The following is a 22,761-nucleotide window of genomic DNA, read 5'->3' as shown; positions in this document are numbered from 1 at the left end:
GACGAGCAGCAACAACATAGAGGTAAATACAGCTGCTCGAACAGGGGCCGTAAGGTGGTCTCGCTCTGACAAGGGGCTCGGACCAAGCGAGAGTGACAGAGATGCCGAGAGAGAGAGTAAATGACTGGTAGCGAACTGCGGCTATCTCGCTCTCTCGCCTGGGCGAGATCCAAGCAGCCATTGCTAAAAGCAGACACTCGCTCTCTCGCTCTCGCTCCCACCACCAGTTGTTTGTTTGCTTTTTTTTTTTTGCGGACCCTGGTCGAACGACTTTTGCTCTGCCCGCCCGCTGCCCGCTGCTCGCTGCGCTGCTGCCGCCGCTGCCGTCGTCCGTGGAAGGTGTACCGCAATTCATTTCCAGAGTAACTTTCGTGCCGCTCGGGTTGTTTTTGTGCGTCGTCCGTCGCCCAGTCTCGCCCAGTCGCTCAGTCGCTTATTCGCCCCGTTCGCCGCTCGTTCGATCGCTCTCGCTACTCGCCGCGTTCGCCGCATTAGGCCAACAACAACAATCAGTTCGCCGTCGCCAAAACAAACAAAAATCGAAAACATCAAAAAGATCTATAGCCAACAAAGCTATAGGCTGTTGAGAAACAAAAAGTCAGAGAAATACTAAGTCAGAGGTATATACCTCTCGGATATATCCAAGTGTCAGTGACGAGAATCTGTTTTTTTACCGTGTTGCCAGTGCCAAACAATAAACATCGCATAAACAAACAAATCTCTGGAATACCATATATACATACATATATCCATGCTAATACCATATGGTATATAGTATAGCTGGATCTGAAAACAAGTCGCCATTGGAATACAGCATCGTTTCGCTTCTCGTTTTGTTTGTGTTTTTTTTTCGGTGAGTGCGATCCGCCGATATCGAGAAATCGGTTCAAATCTATATATTCCGCGAAAAGGAATGTGGATCGGAAAAATAAGCACGGATTAACTGGGAAATCGGTAGAACTAAGTTGTCAATGGGGGCAGGAAAGGATGCGAATATCTTAGACAATTTTAACAAAATTGATGTTTATGTTTTTATTTCCGATCACCTTTAAATCTCATACATTTGATAGTACCAAATTATGTATTTATTACCGATTTATTTCAAGACATTGTCATATAAACAGCAAACGGGCTTATTTTTGTTATACCTTATCTTTAAAGATTTCCGGACTTGATTTTGTTTATTAAATTAAATTGAACTATAATTTACTTCCGTTTAACTCACATTATGAGTTATTATGTTTTAGCATCTATATAGTTTGCAGGGTCTAGGCGTAAAATAGTTTAAACTTAAAATAATGTCAAACGTCTATTACATTGAGTGCTTTCCTTATTTTGAACTTCATAGAAGATAAACCTTCCTTAAAATGTAGTCTGACTATGTAGTTTGTTTTCGTTTCTGTTCTATTAATCTTAAAGTCACATGTTTTCCCGAAAAAGATTATGTTTATTTTTGGTAGACTATGACGTCCATGAAGCTTTTCAAGTTCTATATAAGCTTAAAATTCTTCCATCCAGCTACAAAATAAATAAAATCTTAAGAAACTTCTTCGTTAAGCTTTATTTTCATTACATCTTAACTATTCAAAATCGCAATAGAACCCATTGAGTCTGGGGAATCTCTCAAGCAACAAAAGAATTATCTATTGTATGCCGGCAAATTAAAGTCTTAAGTTTTGTTTTAGTTCTTTAAACTATTCGTTATAACCTGGAGGCAATTAATCGGGTTTGGATCAGGAAATTCCGCCTATGACTAATGTCCGCAACGTAATGTGAGAAAATGCGTTATTCGAGAGATTCGTTATGATTTTCATAATTTTAATGGGCATATTAAGGCCGCCTCCCCTAATTAGGCAAAACAAAAAAAAAAGCAAGCCCGACAAAATCGATACGAGAAATGTGATATAGAAAAAGGCTACCAAATGATAGAGGCAACGTCGAAGAAACCCTAAGAAAACCAATATTAGATACAATAGAGGCTAGCCGACGGACCCGTTCAGGTCGCATTATTCACACATATTCCCCACATCTCCCCGATCGGATCGTCTAATTTCAAAGCGGCGGCTATAAATTAAAATATCTGAATAAAACGTTGACTCCTCGCCGCTGCTGCTGGCTACCTTGTTGTTCTGTTTTATTATTAATTTGCATATGGTTTTCTAACAAAGAGCAACAGAAATTAATATGCAAGTCGATTCATATTTCTCCCTGCTGCCGATCTTTCTCCATCCGAATTAGAGTTGAGTTTGGATTGGGATTGGGATTCGGACTGGGATTGTGATTGTGATTGTGAAGTGTGGAGTGTGGAGTTTGCGGGGATCTCTTGGGATCTATTGGGTCTCTCACCCACGCCTGATTGCCGGCCCAGCCTAGATCCCCTCAATACCTCAATGCCTCAATGCCTCAATGTCCCAATGCCAATTCATTCATTCACAACATCCGCCCAGCATTGTGAATTGAAAGTCGTCGAGATCGCGTCGCGACACAATTGATACCTTATCGCGTATATCCCCCAGCGAATGAGTGAATTTCGCTCTAGTCTGCACTGTAAAAAATGCAAAATGGTTTCAATATCCAATTTCTAAGATGTATAGGGCAACCCCATTATTAATGTTGGTTTATATTATTTCAATACATAATCATTATTATTCTATTAAAGAAGGGGTTTAAAATTGAGTAAAAACCTTAGTTTATATAAAATAAAAACATCGAGAAAACATAAGTTAAATTTGACTGATTCCCAGAATTTATGAAAGAATAGGCCTTAAATTTGTATTCAGGTTTGTTGTTAATGTTAGAACCCGAAAGCATTATGTTAAAAAAGCTTGTACTTTAAAACTTATATTTTGGATGGTGATTAAAGTTCGAAATGTCAGTAGTTCCTAAAGTATTCCATACTTTAAAATCTATTTTGGGCAGAAGTCCAATAGTTTGTAGATCTTTTCGCTCACTGTGAAACGGTATCCATTGTTCCGCTTCCCTAGCACGCCCCAATCTTTCGGTTCGACTTCGACTTCGACTTTGACTTCGACTTCGAGTCGAACTCCCACACACTTGGCCTGGGTATAGATAGGTATAGGTATAGGTATAGGTATACTTGTACCTGGGAGATCGGGTGTTGCCTTTTTTTGTCGTCATCTTTTGTCAATCTCTTTTGGCGTCGCCTCGCCTTAAGTGAGGTTTCATTTCGTTTCATTTTATTTCATTTCATCTCGCCTGGCTTCGTGGCGTTTCTTGGACTCACATTTTTTTTTCAATTTTTTTTATACCAATTATTTGTATTATTAATTTTTATCTCTCTTCACTCTTTGCTCATTACGCGATACTGGTGCTGTTGTTGCTGTTCGCTTCTCAAATTTCGTTGACAAAGCCATTTAAATAGAAATCACTCAGACGGAGGTTTTATTTTTTTTTTTTTGGGTTCCATTTCCAGTTTCGACTTATCAAGATCACATTGACAATGCGTCAAATAATAAGGTTTTTCTAGCCACAGTTGTTGCTGTGACCCGACTGGAGCTCTTTACTCTATTAGACTATTATTGATTTATTTTTTTTCGGTTTTTTATTTTGGTCCACTGTCCATGATGCAATCATTTGTTCGCGGCAACAACAATAACCAAAACAACCAGCGCAATTCATTCAATATATTTTTCAAACATATCTATGGGTATTTTTTTTTTTGTTATTTTTAAGTCTTTTTTTGAATGGAATTGTGGGAAGAGGCAGAGAAAATGATGTAAAGCCAGAAATTTGTTGAATTAAAAGCAATTTTATGGAAATTTATTGGGTTTTGCTTGTCAGGAACTTGGCTTGTGAATGAAAAAATATATACAAAAGACATTGAACAGGTTATGACTGAAAAGAACATAACACTTATTAACACCTAACGTTAGAAAAATATTATTTTAATGTTAGCCAACACAGTAAATAAATAATTAAGCTATTAAGATGTGTTAAAAGATATCCTCAATTGCCAATAGGGAAATACGCATTCTGGAGAATACCCAAAGGATCATCAGTTTTCTGTATAAAACAAATGTAAACGTCTGATTATGCAATTAAAATTCTGTTTTTCTACGTTTAACTTGATTTATTTTCTGTTAATCTCAAAGCCCTGTCAAATCGTTAATTGTTGACTTAATGGGAAAGCAATTAAGAAACCGCAAAAGCAATTTGCTTGCTAATAAATTAAGCATAGATATCTGTTTTAAGTGTAACAGGCATTCAACTGTTCAGCTTTTAAGGGAGTAGTTTTTTTTCTTGCACACCTCGATTCTCGGAGAAATAAAAGTCGGTGGGGATTATGCTTAATCTATAGGCGATAGATTACTTTGATTGAGCAATCTGCCTCGTATCTGTTAATTACACCAACGGCCGGCTGCTCATGTGTCAATTCGATTAGGTAAATAATAAATAATTTGCCGTGCGATAAGCGAAAATACAGAAACTAATTAAAAATGTGGGCAAGTGGAAAAGTTGTCGCAGCGACACAAACAGTTAGTCGTCGTCGTAGTCGTTGTCATCTGATTTCTAGGCCATATATACATATGTACTATACATAGAAGAAACCCGGCTTTTAATGCCTCTTAAACTTGTCAAATCTTCACACTCTTTCAATTATTTGGCACGTTGCTTAATTAAACTTCAGGCAACGTCAACGTCAAAGTCAGTAGCTGGAATCCACATCAACAGCCCCAATCATAATCGCGATCCTCCAGCGACGGCAAGGTTGCAGTTGCAATTTTGCCGTTTCGCCGTTTTGCATCTTTGCACTTTTCACCAAAGCCAGCTGGAATAAATAAATATAATTTTATGCGAAAATTGCAAATTTAAATGTCAAAATGCATTTGCGTAGAAATGGCAGAAGTAGCAGTAGTACCCGTTTTCTTTTCTTTCCTTTTCTTTTATTTTTTTTTCCACCATCGTTTTCGTTTTCGGGACGTGACTGCCGCAGTTTGCTACTACCACTACTATTCCAGCCACTTCTCGTTCTTTGTTGCATTTATTAAGTTGCATTATTGCCAAAGAGACAGACAGGCAGACAGGCTTATTATGCTAGACCAGCACAAGCAGCAGCAGCAGCAGCAGCAGTGTCAGAAACTTGGACTTGTGCCTTTCGGATCGTCTACTTGAAAGTCCGAGCCAGGCCAAAACACATATACAACATGCGGCACACACGTCACACACACCACATAGCATGCATTGCTATATTCCAGTAGCCGCGACTCAATGTAAATGAGCCTGAGAAATGCATTTTTCATCTGCCACCTCTCTCGGCTTCAGTGCCTCCATCTCTTGCGCTGCCATAACGCGTTATCCACATAGACTGAAACCTATATGAAACTTACACTGGCTAGCAGGAACTGCAAATGGAAAACATGATACTATATTCTGTTTAGTATTTTTTATCTTGCTTTACAATTTGCGTGCCTCAAAATGAACTCACCACGGCGATTCTACAATGTACAAACACAATGAAAAATAAAAAAAAAATACAATAGAAACAGACTTTTATCAGTAAAAATTTATTTAATATTTAATATATATTTTTTGTAAGGCAAATATTAAACATGGAACTATAACAACATTGAAACTATATAATGTTTTAGTTTTCCTTGAAAATCAAAACATGAATACTTATAATAACTCAAAAACATGGTGATTTATTGTTTAGTATCAAGATAGAAAGCGACGCAAATAAAGTAATTAACAAATAGCATATATGTTTTTTACATATACAAGAATCATTAAATAAAATGTCATAGTCTTAGGTCTTATTATTTCGAGTATGTTGTGAGGAAATACTATTTTATGGGTAAAGTAGCATATTTCTTTCTTTCAAAGGCCACAAATCATTTTAAAGCAAGATAAAGAAAACATGGTTGGTATTTTTGGCAATGAATTGACAAATGAAGTTTCGAAAACGCAACTTAATTTGATCTTTACTGCTGGTCAGTGTGGAAAATGTGCACTACGCCCGGGCATATTAAGTTGTTATGGGGCTTGTTAAAGCAGCTAATAGCTGCGACTACCAGCGACTACCAGCAACTACTTGATTCTACGGGGACTGACAGGTTAGCACTCCTGACAGCTGCACACAGTGGCCCCAAAGTTGAGCGCCGCTGACTGACTAACTTAAATATAGAAATAGCCACTGATGCACGGCATTTGGCATTAGTCAGAGCCGAATGCGGACCAAAAGTTATGCAAAGTCCGGGCCATTAATCATGTGGCAAGCCGAGATCGAGATGCCAGCGATCCATTCCCATGGCCCAGATGAACAGTAGCCAAGTGGCAGTTCGATTTCTTTTCGACTCTTCGACTCTTCGTCTTCTCGACTTTTCGACTTTCCCAGGGACCGTCAGCGTCAGCAGCATCATCAGCAAACCAAAACACTTGGATGTGCGGGTTTATATATAGGGTTTCCCTTCCCCTTCCCCTTCTCCATCGCCATCTCCATCTGCTAAGCTCCAAAATCTTACGGTAGCTTTCGGTGGCATCTTCAATTTGTGGCTGGATTTATTTTTTTTTGTTTTCCTCCCGGCTGTTTATCCAACAAATATTATTTTGACCGTAATTACGCGCGCGGACAAACGAATTGAAATGTGGTGTGTACGGCGGAAATTGAAACCGAAAGTGAAAATCGTAGACTTTGAAAATTAACAGCCAGCGATTCTGGCAAATCAGAAAATCAGAAAAACTCGAGTATCTGAAAATCAGAAATTGCCGAATGGAATTTATAATGAAAGTGTCGGCCGACGTACGTGATATATGTCCAGCCCAAATGATTTTGTCTCGACTCGTTTCGGCCTCACAATAGGTCTCTTAAAAAAAAAAAAAAAAAAAAAAAAAAAGAGTGCCAGCGGGGCCTTCTTGTTTTGTTTTTTATTTTGCTCTTTTTGCCATTTACCATGATTTTTCATAATCAGCGAGGGCGGAAGATGGCCAAGGGGGCGAAAACGTCTAGAAAATCACGTAGAGCTCGATCGCCATTCCCGGGTTGTCTCCGAAAATGTGTCACATTCGCTTTTTGACAGATGCTGAGAGTTCGTCGGTTTGGTTTTTTTACAGACACATCATTTCTTTCTCCTTTCGATCGTTTGTGAAATTTTTGTTAATGGAAGTTGGTTGGCAGAGTCATGGGAACTCTAAATGGCATACAAAATAAAGATGATGTACTAAAAATCAAAGTTAAAGTTAAAAAAAAAGAATTTTCTACGTTTTTTGATGAGCTAAGCTTTCTTTTAGTTTCAATTTCAATAATTTGTATTTACTAATCAAATTATCAATCATATTATTAAGACAAATATGAGGAAAAGAAGTTGGTTTCACGTTTATTTAGTTTTCAATTGTTTAGAGCAAGTCCTTACATAAATGTAATTTTCATAAAGAAAGAGGTTCTAGACTTATATAATTGTATAATAAAGTAGTGGGATTGAATCGGTTGATATGGCTTAATCAACTTTCCAACTTAACCTTAGCCAACTATCAATTACGGCTTTGGTTCCAATCAGCTTCCGTTTAGTTGGATTCCGAGGATGAGCAGTGAACCCTCCCTGGATGGGATAATTTGGTTGAAGGAGAATCCTTTATCGCCATATCTATATGCCTTGGCCCTCGAATTGAAGCCAGATGTGTTATTAATTTGCGTGTGCGCGTGAGCATGTAATTTGGGAATTCGGAGGGCAGGAACAGGGTCTGTCAACGCACCAACCATATCGGGTGCTATATCAGGGTCGGGTTTTGGTTTTGGTTTTGGTTTCGGTTTCGGTGCACACACGCTTTTTGTTTTTCGTATATTTGTATTTTTGTATTTTCGCATTTCGGGATCTGGATGTTTTTGCGGCTGCATTTTGAGGCCAGAAATGCATTGAGCCATGAAAACGACATGACAAAACAAAACAAATTTTACATATACTCATCGCATGTGTGGATATATCTCCCCATCTCATGGCGATGTGACAAATAGTTCTCTATTCGGTTTTCGGTTTCAAAACAAAGCGAGGTGTTCGTGCTAATTCCGCAATTACAACCTTACTGTTTGTATTTGTGTCCTTTTTTCAACTATCTGAACTGGACTGGACTGGACTTTCTTTCTTACTTTCTCAAATAGTGCTAATTTTTTTCGCACGAAAACAGCCGAAAGTACATATATAGAAATATCTCACAAAGGGAATTTAATCCAGGCTAGTTGTCTCTTTCTGGGCTTAATCTTAATGCCCATTGTCCTGGATCAGGCGTTGTCCTGCCCCGTAGATATTATATATGTATACATTTGCCTGTGTGTGTGACCGTTTTTAGTAAGTGTCTGAAATAATCCTGCGGCTAAGCGCAGATCAAAGATCTTTAAACCGCAAGATAAGCCCGAACGCAACTTCGGATCTTTTCGGGTTGGGTTCGGGATTCGGTATATGGTATAAGGTATATGGGTATATGGTATATGGGATTCAGGACCCTGTCTTGGAGGCGGTTGGGTAATCTTCCCGGTTGTGTGCGTTCGTTGCCCAGATTAGAAGTTTTTACATCATAGGCAAACCTCGGGATTAAGCCCAAGGAACGATCGTGAGTGGGCGAGACAGATAGAGCTCCGCGATGCAAGATAGCCCGAAGATCGGCCTTATAAGTCTCGGTTCTGTTTGCTCTTGGTCTTAGAGTGTAATTGGAACTCGTGGCAAGAGCTTAACCCACAACAAACAAGCAACTTATCCTCCGTCTTTGCAGAACAGACCAGTGAGTTTCACAGATAATTGGCGACTTGTGAGTGATTTTGTGGCATTAAGTGTGTGTTTCGCACGGATTTTCATATCTCTTGGGGGCACTTTCGCCGAGTAATAATTGTTTGCACCGGGAAACCGGGAATCCATTTTCAAATCACTGTTTGCTAGGAAAAAACAGTTTATAACAAATTCATAGAGATTTGGGAAGCATTAAGCTGATAAATAGTTTTTAAAATATTCAAAATTACCTGATAAGTAACTTAAAAGTAATAACTTAACTGGCTTCTATAATATTTGTATGATAACAGGGAGTTGGGCAAACATATTCAGGATCAAAGTGACCATGAGTTTATTCTCATATTGAGTAATCCGAAAAGATTTTCTCAAATAAGTTTAAATAGTACAAGTGTAGTTGCCTTCATAAAAAGGTGTGTGAAATTTAACAAATATTGAATATAAAATGTGATGATATTTTGCAGATCCGATCGGAAGCACTTAAAGCGGATTCAAAGGCGATCATCGACCAGAGCGGAATACCAGAGTGAGCTTGTTGGCCCGAATCAGCCATTGAGACACGGAATATAGAGTACATAGACTATAGGAGCCTGAGGCCAGTGGAGACACACAGCTTCAACGTGGCGCTGCACTCGACCGAGGCCTTGATGGCGGCGGGCTTCCTCAAGTCGGGCGATCTGGGCCCCCATCCGCACAGCTACGGGGGTCCGCATCCGCACCACTCGGTGCCGCACGGACCCCTTCCGCCGGGCATGCCCATGCCCTCGCTGGGTCCCTTCGGCCTCCCACACGGACTGGAGGCCGTCGGGTTCTCCCAAGGTATGTGGGGTAAATATCGCATCGACAATTTTGGTATACCATATGTGCACATGCACTACACGTAAGCAAACCAGATCGCTTAAATGTGCTGAAAGTTGGGCAGGCAAAGTGCCAAAGACATTGCCTACACTGCGGGAAAACGTTACCCACTTTTGGTTAGTTGTAAAAAAAAAAAAGAAAACATTTTTAATTTCTTCTGTTCAATTAAAAGGCATATTAGCTAGATGGTTTTTTAGGAGTGATCAACAATCGTTTTACGTTACGCATCAAAAAAGTTTAAAAGCAGAGAAAAAATTTCCCTAATATTTAGACAATTTGGTTTTTATAATTATTGTGATCGTTTTCTTGTGTATTCCAAAGCCATTAAAAGTCAAGAAAATATTTAGTTTCCTTTTTTAAATATCTTAACTAGGTTTTGGCACGATTTGGTCAAATAATAATAGTGATTATAGAGATGGCTAGTCTTTTTTTCGCACTGTACAGTCGGGCTTCCTCTTCGTTTTGCTGCCTTTCAATGTCAGTTCGCATCGATATTGCATCATTATCAGTTAAATTGTCAAAATGAATAATGAGCTTCGGGCAGTTTCGGAGACTCGGGTCTCCTCTCCGACTTTATCTTCCAGTTTTTAGCTTTAGATTCGGCTTTTCGGTTCCAGTTTTCGCTTCGCTCGGTGACGCTGCAAATGACAAACAAAACCTGACAAAAATCACAAAAAATTGGCTACAAAATGCCAACAAAAGACTCTGCCAAAGCAACACAGACAAAATTATTGAACAGCCAAAAAAGAAGAAAAACAAATCGGAAAAAAAAGGAAAAATGATAAAAAGAAAACAAAAATTTCATACTCGTAATCAATTTTTGTATATATATTTTGTTTGCGCCTTGCGTTGTATATGCTTTTTTTTACTGTTGTAATAAGCCAAGTAATTGACAGAATTTTAGCTTGTTATATAAGTTAGTTGTGATCACGATAAAGATGTAATAAAATGACAAAAGCCAAAACGAGGTGGAAAAATACGGAAAAGAAAGCCACTATGAGACGAAAAAGAAGAGCTTATAATTAACAACAAATAGTTTTTTTTGCATTAAAAAAATATACCAAGTAAATGCCAACGAAAATTATTTTGAGTTTTAATAGAAAAATTGAGCATATTGAAATACAGGCTTTTTTAATAAGCAAAGAAATCAATCGAGAATAAAAATGCCTTGCCCTTAATTAGTTAAAAGCCAAATGTTTCTAGTCAAACCTTGAACTATTTTGCCTGACTACAAGCCCAAAAAAAACGAAACCTTCCTGGAAATCTCATAAATTAGCCATAAAAAAAACATGAACAGTAAAAAAAATATTTGAAAGAAGTCATAAATTTATAGGTGCAGTTAATTAAACGACAAAGCTCTCTCCATAAAGCCAAGGCGAAAATCAAAATATTAAGTATCCCAAAAAAAGCACAAACAATTAATTGCGTGGATATAAAGAAATAAACCAAGTTGGCAACCATTTTGAAAGCGAAAACGATACGAAACGAAAACTGAAACTGAAACAGAAACAGGCACATAAACGAAATGCGGCAGCTGCAAAGTGAAGTGAAGTTTTTTATTCAATTTATAAATTCATGACCAAAATGACTAACTCATTAATTTTTGATAGAGCCAGAAAGGGAGGGCGTCTGTCGGGGCGAGCGAGAGGTCGATAGTCGGGGTGTATTTGCGATAAAAAGAAATATAAATAGGGAGTGGGCCGATGGTAAAGACTCGATGTTTCGGCTTTTCGAGGGTGAGCGACAGAGAGAGCTGACAAAGCAAACAATGCGGCGGCTTAGTACGCACTCACACACACACATAGACACATTACACAGATACAAGCTCACGCAGACACACACACACACACACACATCTCTATATTCCCTATATGAAACATTATGTACCGAAAAAAAGGGAGTCGAGTTTTTGGGGCGGCTGCTGCACGGGGGTTGGTTCCTTTGCCAGTCCTTTTTTCTTTTAGGGGTTGGCCGTCGCTATTTTTCGGGGGTTGCTATATCACACACACACACACACAAACACACACACAATCTCAGGCCGACACACTCTCATACTCGTACACACCGACAGCCAGCAAAATAACGGTTACTGCCGAAAATATTACTGGGAAAAGTCACGACACACATGGCGTATACTTAATCTGGCCCCCTGCCAATCGCAACTTTCAGCACATTCGGTTAGGCACACAATTTTCTTTGGGAACTCCTTTATCTAACATTATTTTCGTATTTTCTCCCCTTTATGCGATCTAATTTATCCAGGCGTTAACACACGAAAACAGCGTCGCGAACGCACCACATTCACACGCGCCCAATTGGACGTTTTGGAAGCACTATTTGGCAAGACCCGTTACCCGGACATTTTCATGCGCGAAGAAGTGGCCCTCAAGATCAATCTGCCCGAATCCAGAGTACAGGTAAGATCCTCTCATAACTCAGACATATAGCTTGCGATTGATATGAAACTTGGCAGAAACGAAGTCAATAGTTTAAGGAACTATTGTGTGTGGTTTCACTAAAATTGATCAGGTTGTTTGCTTTATATCAGTGTTTATTTAAAGATAAAACAAAATCCTTTTTTTGCAATGGTTTACATATTTAACTTAGGCATCCAACTAAAGGGTTATAGAACGTGAGAATAAACTTAATAAGACATTTTTCTAATGTTTGCTTTGGTAATAGTATAAATAGTGATAGTGCAAAGTTTCAAGTATTGGTATCATACTAAGCGAAACAGAACCACAACTTATTGATTGTCAAAGTAACTCACAAATCCCCTTTCTTACACCCCAAAAGAGTGCGTTAATTTCTGGCCATATCGCATTTCACTTTAACATCTCTCCGCCCCCAAAGGCAAATACAAACACTTGCTGACCTGCTAACTCGTTTTTCGACTTCGAAAGCCTCAGTGCCTTGGGCACACGCCCATTACCCGCACATGTGAGCTTTTTAACCCACAAAAACTCGCACAGATACACTTGTATAGTTGGTTTAATTAGGCGAAATGCCCTCGAAATGTGCCGGCAAATCCGTCGGCGGCCGATAGGAAATCCATAAAACAAACAAATTACAACAGCTCGGAACAGATTGTTGGCGCGGATATTATTATGGCCAGGATGTGGGGGTGGGTCCATATACACATATGGAGCGCACAGATTTGATGACTTCCAATGCAAATAGAGACAGGCAGTTCGTTCAGCCATTTTCCGTTTCGTGATGTCTTCCCCTTTTGGAGAAAAAGGCGACGGCGAAGGGCGAAATAAATTGCCGTATTTGCCGAAAGTATTTGCGGGGTATGACAAGTCACCCCTCCAGGATATTGGATAGGAAATAAAAGCGTAACTGAAGTTTGCTCAAGGCATTAGTCGAGCATAATTTGCGCTAATTTCTAGCGTCAGCCAGATGAGCACGATGACAGCAAATTGTACAACTCAATTTCGGGCGAATAAAGCGACGAAGGGAGTCTCTTTATTCTTCCACTCTGTCTGTTTATTTAGGTGTCCACGATCGGGCCTAAGCAAACAAGGTTCCTAGCGCCGTTGGCCCAAAAACTGGCAAATGGCCCAAAAACGATCTCTTCTCGTTGGCTTCCGGTTGCTGGAAAAACTGTCATCTCCTTTTTTGGTAATTTCTTGGGCAAACACAGCCGCAACATCGATCGTTTTGGAAACTGCAATAAAAACATACAGACGGTACAGAAAAATAAACATTATTGGCAACTATGTACATTGATCTATCGATTTGTTTGCTTTGCTTTGTTCGCCATTGCCTTTGTCCGTGTAATTTAAGGACGTGACATTGCAGGGTCAAAAACAGTAGTCGCAACCAAACTGAGAATTAAGGCTTTTTTTTAGAATCAGTTTCGACATAGCAGTTTGGAAAATATGTAATATTATTAAGGTTGTCAGTTGACTTTAAAACACACAAGAAGTAGATAGGGACATTAGTAACTCCAGAGAACTAAAGCAACAAGTAGTAAAGAATAATCAGCTAGTTACCTCTATTACTAAAACGAAGTAGTTATGAACATAGTGAAGAAGATATCTTATGAAAATCCCAAAAAGTAGATAGGGACATTAGGAACAAGCAAACTTTAAAGAACCGAAAAAGGCAACAAGTAGTCAGGGACGTTAACAATATGCGCACTTTAAAAATCAAACTGATGACTAAGACTATAGAAAAATACAACTTTTTAAACTAAGGATACAGAGCAGGCTTACAAATACAGCCGCAGAAATGGGGAAAAAGGCAGTTAAAAACAAGCTGACTTTAAAGAACTGGCCGGAAAAAAGCAACAGCGACCAAGGAAGCCCCTGCAGTGGTCGGCTCGGAATGAAAAACGACACGTTCTATTCCACGGGGGCAGAGAATGAATGGCAATGAATGGTAGCGACAGAAAGACAGAAGGACAGAAGGACAGAAAGAGTGCTGCAGCAAGGACACCTTGCACATGTCCCATGAATCGACTTCCCCCCACTTTCCTCGCATTGTTGTTGGTGTTGCTTCCTTTTCAAAGTTACGTTTTTTACACAATCGATTCCAGTAATGCACACCGGAGAAAGGAAGTAAAGGTGTAGGTGGGGGTGTAGCTGGGAATTGACATTTGTATAGATTTTCCACATGTCTCTTTTCCTTCGATAGTTTCGTGCCTTGTTGTCTCTCTGGCTTGGCTGCTTTTTGAAATGGTTTTTAGACCGAGACAAGCACAGTGGTATCAAAAATAAAGAAAAGCGTTGAGTTTTGAAATAGCTAAATAAAAATATATATTGACATGGTTTCATCGGGGTCTACAATGTCTTAAAAGTCTTCACATTATTAAAAAAATTAAAACATTTCTTTGCAATATTTTAAATTGTTTTCCTAAGCTTAGCATGAAAACTTTACCCCACTTTGACGACCCACTGTACCTCTCTTCAGAGTGACGCAACATGTCGATGCATCCACTCAAATGTGTACATGTATGTGCGCTCTTATAAAAACACACCCACACTTGCCCACGTATCAGATTACAGCCAGGAAAACTAGGAAAAACCTTACAAAACCCCAAACGACTGAAACTGCGAATGGAAATGGTGAAAAAAGCGGGGAAAGAGGAGCAGCAGAAAGAAAACACGCTTCGTTTGCATGTTACAAGGCGTCTGGCTTTTGGTTTTCGTTTTGGCTTTTTGCTCGGGGCTCGGGGCTCGGGCATTGGGGATTGGGGATTGAGGATTGAGGATCCAATGGTCTGGGGGTTTCGTGTTTAGCACTGCAAGGAAGCCAAGCAACTCAATTAGCCAGAGGCAAAAACTAGACTGCCGGCGGGTTGGGTTAGAGTGTTGGTGTGTTGGATAGTTCGACTTGGACTTACACGAAAGAGTTACTCACAAGTGGCTAGCTTAAAGAAGGTGGTAACAAAAATCAGAGAGAATATTGACTTGTAATAAGAATAAGAATTCAATAAATGAACTATCATTTACCTTTAAACTGACACCCATATAAAGAGGTCACAGAGCAATAGACCACCTCCAAAGGATCAAATCATCTTTATAACATTGCCATTGAGGCTTCGCAGCAGGAACCCCATTTAGAGGTCACCACGTTGTCAGTGGAACAGAAAATCATTCCACATAAATAATCATTACCCCCAAAGGAGGGGAATCACTGAATTCAAAACGGAACCAACATCAGAATCCGAATACGAATCCGAATCAGAATCAGAATCCCCGCAACGAAATCGGAGTCATAATCAGAAGGCCCGGGGGCTTAGGCCTGGTAAATATTAATTGAATGATAGGCATCTTTATGGCCCAGTAGCGAGTAGCGAACGAGATCCCGGGGTGGGTCGATGCTGGATGCTGGATGCTGGATTCTGGATGCTGGATTGTGAATCCTGGGTTCCGAGTTCGGAATTCTCGATGCCAAGTGAGAGGGCGTTGATTGCAACCAATACAAATAACGTAATAATTTTACGCAGCTTATCTGCACCAGAACAGAGCAAACATTTACGCCCAAATGTTTTCATTCGCCGTCCGAGGGTGCGGATTGGGTTTTTTTGGTCGGTGGTCGTGGGTCGGGGGTCGGGGGTTTCGGGGTTCAGGCTTCAGGATTCGTGGGGCGGACGGCTGCCATCGCTGACAGTCATAAATCACAGGGAAACCAGCAGCAGAAACGGCAGAAACGGCAGCATCCCAGTAGGCAGCACCCCTAATAACCGAGCTCACAGACACTGTGCACTAAAAAAAAAATCAAGGGGAATATCTTGGTGACATTACATTATACTATAAAGTATGATAATTCAAAGATTCAAGTTTCTTAGTTTACTTTAAAAACTTTTAATAAACATCTGATCGATTGCAGACTTGCAAAGTCGATATGGGTCGAGGTCGATATATCCCTCTTTTGCATAGAACTTATCATTAAACATGAACTTTAATTTGTGTGTTTTTTTTTGAAAAGTTTAATGTATACATTTTTTTCTTTGTATACTTTGTCAGGATAAAATATTGTTTCGTATAACAAAGTCATAGAGCAAGTGAATAGAGTTATTATAATTGTTGTATTTTAATAAAGTTTTTTTTTTAATAAGAATTAGATGAACAACACTTACAGAAAACGTATCATAAGCATCACATATCATATCTCCGATGGGACTTGGTTCTTATATCGACTTTTTGTATGGTGTATTTAGCTACCCCTTCTTTTTGCTCCCTCCTTCTCCTCCCCTTCCCCCTTCTCTTTCCCCATCTCCCTTTGTCACCTCGGATTCCAGATATATTCGCCTCGTTTTCAGCTGTTCTTCGTTGGTGGTTGGAAAACCAGAAAGAGACGGCATCTAGGGGTGCGAGGGAGAAAGCGAGAGAGCGCACCTAAACTTAACCAACTCTTTTTTCTATACGTTTTCCATTTTCCCTTTTTTCCTTTGTTGCAAAAGGATTTGTCTGCAGCGCAAAACGAGGGGAGCGAGTAGAAGAGCCGCAGAAGGGAAAACTTTGCCGCACAGCTGTTTTATAAAATTAATTTTCCCATTGCGGATTAACAATTTCCACTCTTTTCCGCTCGCACACTTCCCTCATCATTCCCATTTGCGCGAAAGAGAGCCACCGACACGCATATATGGGGCTTAGAAAGAGACGGGGCGAGAGCCGAGATTTATGCATAATTTTCAATTTGTTAATGTAATGTGAAAAATTGTATGTGTGCTTAGTTAAAGGCAAAGCAAAAAGTCAGTCTGGGATCAAGTTATTGAAAAATAGAGGAAAAACGATATTAGACTGCTATACTATTTAATTAAAAATCTAAAATAATTTAATGGAACAACAGTTTAATTTTACTTTCACACTTTCATGCCTTAAATTATCCGTGATCATTCAAAATCTTACAAAAATCTTTTATAAACAATTTTAAAATGAAATGATTCGAAATAAAATCTTTCTGTTTTCTTTTAAATTACAATTAAAAAAATTAAAAAGAACCTTAATTCTGCAATTCTGCAAACAACAACAAAAAAATTCTAAAAAATGTGCCGTCACCAAGAATACTTAAGGAATGTGTATGGAAAATTTGGGGATAGTTTTCTAGCACCGGAAGACCGGAAATTCCCACAGCCTCAACATTTTTGCCTCAAGTGTTTGCCTTAGTCAAGTGTCCCTCTCACTTTACTGGGTGTTTGCGTTTATTTGTTTATTTGTCAGGCGTGGGCGTGAAAGTGGGCGTGTGCCGATGGCCAGCGGCTGCAATTTTCCCACATCAATTAGATTGCCCGGCGAGCAATGAATAAATTATGCGGGGGTGTTGCGGGATAGATGGGATATATGGTATAGGGCGGAATGGGATCTCTGGACCCACAACAAGTGCAAAAAGTCACGCGCCGTTGTGCGGGCAAATAGAGAGAGGAAAAGTTACATCAACAGCCGGCGGCGGCCAAAAAATTGACTCGATTATATTGTCACACGGAATCACTCCCCATTCCGCCCACAAAATTGCCGGGGAAACCCACCGAGAACCACCCACTTGTCAGGGCCTTGGGCGGAAAACGCATCCCTTTTTGGACCGGAGACAGGAGGACAACAATAAACAGCCCATAAAGCGGCACACTCGAGCGCAAGGAATTCACTTAGCCTTGTTTGTTATGCTTAAGGGGCTGCAAACAATCCGCTAAGTGCCAGTTCAGGCGATTTGACTGTTTTGCAGCTAGAATTAGGCATTTTATAGCCAGAAATTTGCCAATTTTCGATTATTTTAGACTATAATTCTTAAAACTAACAACTGTTTTAAGCATAATTAAGAATGGTACAAGTTTAATAATCCAAAAAGTAAATATTTACCTAATATTTAGCAAATGACCTAGAGTTTTTGAAAACATGCTTCAAAACTTTGGCAACTCTGGTCAGTGGAATCAAATCAGGACAGCAATAAGAATGTTGTTCTTTAACAGATGAATCAGGAAAAGTAAAAAGTAAAAGTAAGGTGAAGTTAAAGCAGTTTAACATCTGAAATTACCATATATACCAACTAAATTTCAGTACTCTTAAACTCTGGCAACCCTGGTCGTCACAAATCAAATCAAAGCACAAGCAGTTCTGCTCGCCAAGCAGTCGAAAAGCAAAAGCAAAAGCAAAAGCAAAAGCAGGGAAAAGCAGTCAGCCAGCTTGCATGGCAAATGTTATTTCAGTGATTTGTTGTTTGGGGATGGTGTTGCTTGCTAATGGCTTGTGCTTTGGTAAACAGCTGAATTTATTACCGCTCCCCCCGCCCCCCACTCAAGCCGCCCACCCATTTTCCCGCATTTCCCTCCCCCTTTCTGAAGTTAACACTTGCCACGCGGCTGCGGCCACTCGAGCATTTCATTGCCGCTTTCTTCTTTTTTTTCCCATTTTGATGGGGAGTATGAGGGCGAACCTTGCCGAAAAAAAGGGGGAGGGGGACCCAGAAAAAAAGAGCATTAAACAAGGCGTATCAAATTTCATTATTCGTCAGCACAACGCTGCTGATGCCAACCCCCTCGAAACTCGAAATTCAATTTCAATTTTCAATTCCATTTTGCATTCGTAAATCCCCCTTTGTGACTTGACTTCGCCCGCTCTGATTTCCTATTCCATTTTCTTTGATTCCGTTTAATGAACTGCTCGCAAATTTCATAATAATATTGACAACACTAAGCTTGGGAATTTTTGCAAATTTTAGCAGAAATTTAGACAACATTTGGCAATGTTTAAAAACGCTCTGATTTGATTTGTCCTCCTAATGAACTTCAAAGGAAACTGAGGGTGGTGGGCCCAACTTCAAAGCGTTTTCTTTTTTTAAATTGTTGGCTCGTTTGCGGTTTTACCTTGTTTTTCGATTTTCCGCAGGGGGAAAGAGGAGCTTCACAATTTGTAGACACATGATTTGCTTGAATAGCCACGAATTTGTTGTATCGCCATTCAGTTTATGGTCGATTGATTTTACCGCGTCTTATGGGGGCCACAAATTTACAGTGTACTCGTTGTAAATAAATGCGGAGTAATCTTAAAATTTTTCATGTGCCAAGTCACACACATAAAATCATGAATTCTTTAATAAATTGGTATACAAATCTTAATAATTATCCTTAAAATATTATTATACTTGCAATTAGATTATTTTTTCTACTCCCCTTACAAAATTTTTGGTCCTATTTTAAAATGGCAAAAACTCATCACATAATTTATAAGTTGACAAGGCACCTAGAGGCCGTTTATATTTATATATCCTTTAAAAACTATCAAGCTGCTTGCCATCTATTTAACATTTCTTTGCCTTTATAGTGTTCAAATTGACTAGGTAGCTAAGCTATCGCAACAGCCCCAAAATAGTTTATAATTTACACCAACTAACTTATAATTTTTCATCCATTTTGCAGGTGTGGTTCAAGAATCGTCGCGCCAAGTGCCGCCAGCAGTTGCAGCAGCAGCAGCAATCGAACAGTTTGAGCAGCTCGAAGAACGCCAGTGGCGGTGGCAGTGGCGGCGGCAGTTGTGGCAGCTCTTCGGCCAATAGTCGCAGCAACAATGGCAGCAGCGGCAACAGCAACAACAGCAACTCGCAGGGCAACAACAACAAGTCCAGCCAAAAGCAGGGCAACTCACAGTCAAGCGGATCCTCCGGTGGGGGCGGCGGTAATGGGAATAACAACAACAATTCGGCGGCAGCGGCGGCCAGTGCAGCGGCAGCGGTGGCAGCGGCCCAGTCGATCAAGAGTGCGCATCACAGTTCCTTCTTGAGCGCCGCCGCGGCGGCAGCGTCCAATCAGTCGGCCCAAAGCAGCAACAACAACAACGGTAACAACAACAACGGTAACAACAACCAGCAGCAAGGTGGCAACTCGACGCCCAACAGCAGCGGCAGTGGCAGCGGTGCGGGCGGACACCTGTCAGCGGCGGCGGCAGCGGCGGCCCTCAATGTGACCGCCGCCCATCAGAACTCCTCGCCACTGTTGCCCACGCCGGCCACGTCGGTGAGTCCGGTGAGCATTGTCTGCAAAAAGGAGCACTTGTCTGGCGGATACGGCGGCTCTGGTGGCGGCGTTGGTGGCCCCTCCTCCGGCGGCCTCAATTTGGGCGTGGGCGTGGGCGTTGGTGTGGGCGTTGGCGTGGGCGTTGGCGGTGTCGGTGGCGTGGGCGTGTCACAGGATCTACTCCGCTCGCCGTACGATCAACTGAAAGATGCTGGCGGTGACATTGGCGCCGGGGTGCATCATCATCATAGCATTTATGGATCGGCGGCGGGCAGCAATCCGCGCTTGTTGCAGCCCGGCGGCAACATCACACCGATGGACAGCAGCAGCAGCATCACCACCCCATCGCCGCCCATTACACCGATGTCGCCGCAATCGGCGGCCGCAGCGGCCCATGCCGCCCAATCGGCCCAGTCCGCCCACCATTCCGCCGCCCATTCGGCGGCCTACATGTCCAATCACGATTCGTACAACTTCTGGCACAATCAGTACCAGCAGTATCCCAACAACTACGCCCAGGCGCCCAGCTACTACTCGCAGATGGAGTACTTTAGCAATCAGAACCAGGTCAACTACAACATGGGCCACTCGGGCTATACGGCCTCCAATTTTGGACTGTCGCCGTCGCCATCGTTCACCGGCACTGTTTCGGCGCAGGCCTTCTCGCAGAACAGCCTGGACTACATGTCGCCGCAGGATAAGTACGCGAATATGGTGTAGAACCTACTCTTTCAGTACTGCAGTGGCGGCAGCAGCAACAACAGCAACAACAGCATCAACAGCAACAACAACAACAACAACAACTCCAACTCGGGGGGCAGTGGATCGGCTTCGGCTTCGGGATCTGGGAGCAATTGTTCCCCTCAACTGGAGCCACATAGCCATCAGCAACAACATCAGCAGCAACATCAACAGCAGCAACAGCAGCAGCAACATCAGAACCAGAACCAAAATCATCACCATCAACAGGATCATCACCTGGATCACTCTTTTGGTTAAGTGGGTCTACGCAGAGAAGCCCATAAGATACATATCCATACACCTATATAGATATAGCACGGTCCACACATCTCGACACTCTGCTGCTTTCTTAGAACTCATTCAAAGACATCGCCCCAAGTTAGATGATTCCTACAAGATCATATGTGCTGGATGGGATGCTGATAGACAGATTGTTAAGATTCCTACCGACTTGTGATTCCAACAGATACAAAATACACAACATTTAAATAGATTCCCAAAAGATTCTTCTTGACTCGTATAAAATCATAATTCTTTCTATTTTACTTATATCGCAGAACTTTGTTTATAAAAATATATATTTATTTTGAGCATTTAACTTGTTAGATTAATTAAGATTCATATAGATGCATTTAGATGAGCCATTTAGATTCAAATAGATATTATTAACTGAAATTAAAATAACACGAACTGGCACACTAAAAAGCTTGAAAATGATAAAGTTCATTTAAGCGCTCAACAAAAAATATAACGTTTTTAACAAATGTAGATAGATTCGCATAGATTTTTATAGATTCAAGAAGAATCCATTTAAGTTTGAGATATTTAAAAAAAACACTGCCCAAATCTAGCATATATGATCGAGATAGGAAAATCATGCAGGGCAAAGTTCAATTTTTTTTTTTTTTTTGTTGTAGTTAACAACAATTTTTTTTTACATATATACATAGTAAACCCCTATTTTAGAAGCGTGTGTAAAAAGCGGAGATTAAATAAAAAGAGTTACAAGTTTATACATACAACCCAAGACATAAACATAAATCTATAACTAAACATAGGTATTATAGATCTAGCATAAGCCGCCAGGATCAACGAAGAAAATGAGTGATAAATCAAGAAGAAACCCATGAGAAAAGTTTGTTAAAATCCAAGGAGTAAAATGCATGCGAAGGGTTCGAAAAAGAGGGCGTAATTTGTAAGTCAGAGGGAGAGTTTTTAACTGCAATACGTAGACCATTCCATGGTACAGCCAGGGGGGTGGGGGATCCCCAAAAAAAAAAAATGTTGGGGGGTCTTGGGGATCGCCGGGAAAACCAGAGCTGCACCACAATCACCACCGGGTGGTTTGGACCAGCTCAGCATATCATAAAGCTAAAACTTAATTCCAATTTCAAGTTCTTTAAACCAAACTAAGACATTACATTACTAAAACGAGAAAAGCAAAAAAGAAGTTTAAAGTTCAAATCATCATTTTGTCGTCTTTATATAACAAAAGAAAAAGAAAAAAACAAAAAGAAAAAACAAGAATATTTATACATAACATATATATGATATATATAGAGAATACAAAACCCAAATCAGCTAAAACGAATTAACATTTCAGACTTAAAAAGCATATAATAAAGTGAACAAACAAAAAAAAAAAACGGAGGCCCCGCTAAGGGAATCTGCGGAAATGGCAAAAGTATTTAGCAACTAAGCGACTCGAAATGATATAAACAAATGATGAAACTCCACACACGACGATTGATTGATATATATTATATATAGGAAATTTTATTGCAAATAAAAAACAAGCCACAATCCAAAAGCGAAACAAAAAACGACAGCAAGAAAATATTTATAAAATAATTTAACATAATTTTTAAAAAATGTACAAAATCCTAAAAAAAACACATGGAAAATTCTTGGTAAATATATATATATATAAATATATATATATATATATATTAATGATATATATGTGTGTGTGTA

General features: G+C 40.1%; 1 protein-coding gene across 2 annotated transcripts; it reads left to right on the top strand.

The window, feature by feature from the left end:
* Positions 1 to 372: 372 nt before the first annotated feature.
* Positions 373 to 20,865, top strand: LOC108136528 (homeotic protein ocelliless). 2 transcript variants are annotated; one of them, XM_017257804.1, is made up of 4 exons: positions 373 to 853; positions 9,197 to 9,551; positions 11,853 to 12,007; positions 19,453 to 20,865. In XM_017257804.1, exons 2-4 carry the CDS (start codon positions 9,380 to 9,382, stop codon positions 20,764 to 20,766), a joined length of 1,641 nt encoding a protein of 546 aa, XP_017113293.1. In that variant the 5' UTR covers positions 373 to 853; positions 9,197 to 9,379; the 3' UTR covers positions 20,767 to 20,865. The 2 variants fall into 2 exon arrangements, with proteins under 2 accessions (XP_017113293.1, XP_017113291.1); XM_017257802.1 differs by having other exon boundaries at positions 9,197 to 9,560.
* The last annotated feature ends 1,896 nt before the right edge of the window (positions 20,866 to 22,761 follow it).

The sequence above is a fragment of the Drosophila elegans genome, unplaced genomic scaffold (genome assembly GCF_018152505.1).
Source record: "Drosophila elegans isolate 14027-0461.03 unplaced genomic scaffold, ASM1815250v1 contig_149, whole genome shotgun sequence".
Lineage (NCBI taxonomy): Eukaryota > Metazoa > Arthropoda > Insecta > Diptera > Drosophilidae > Drosophila > Drosophila elegans.
This window is presented reverse-complemented; position numbering and strand designations above follow the sequence as displayed.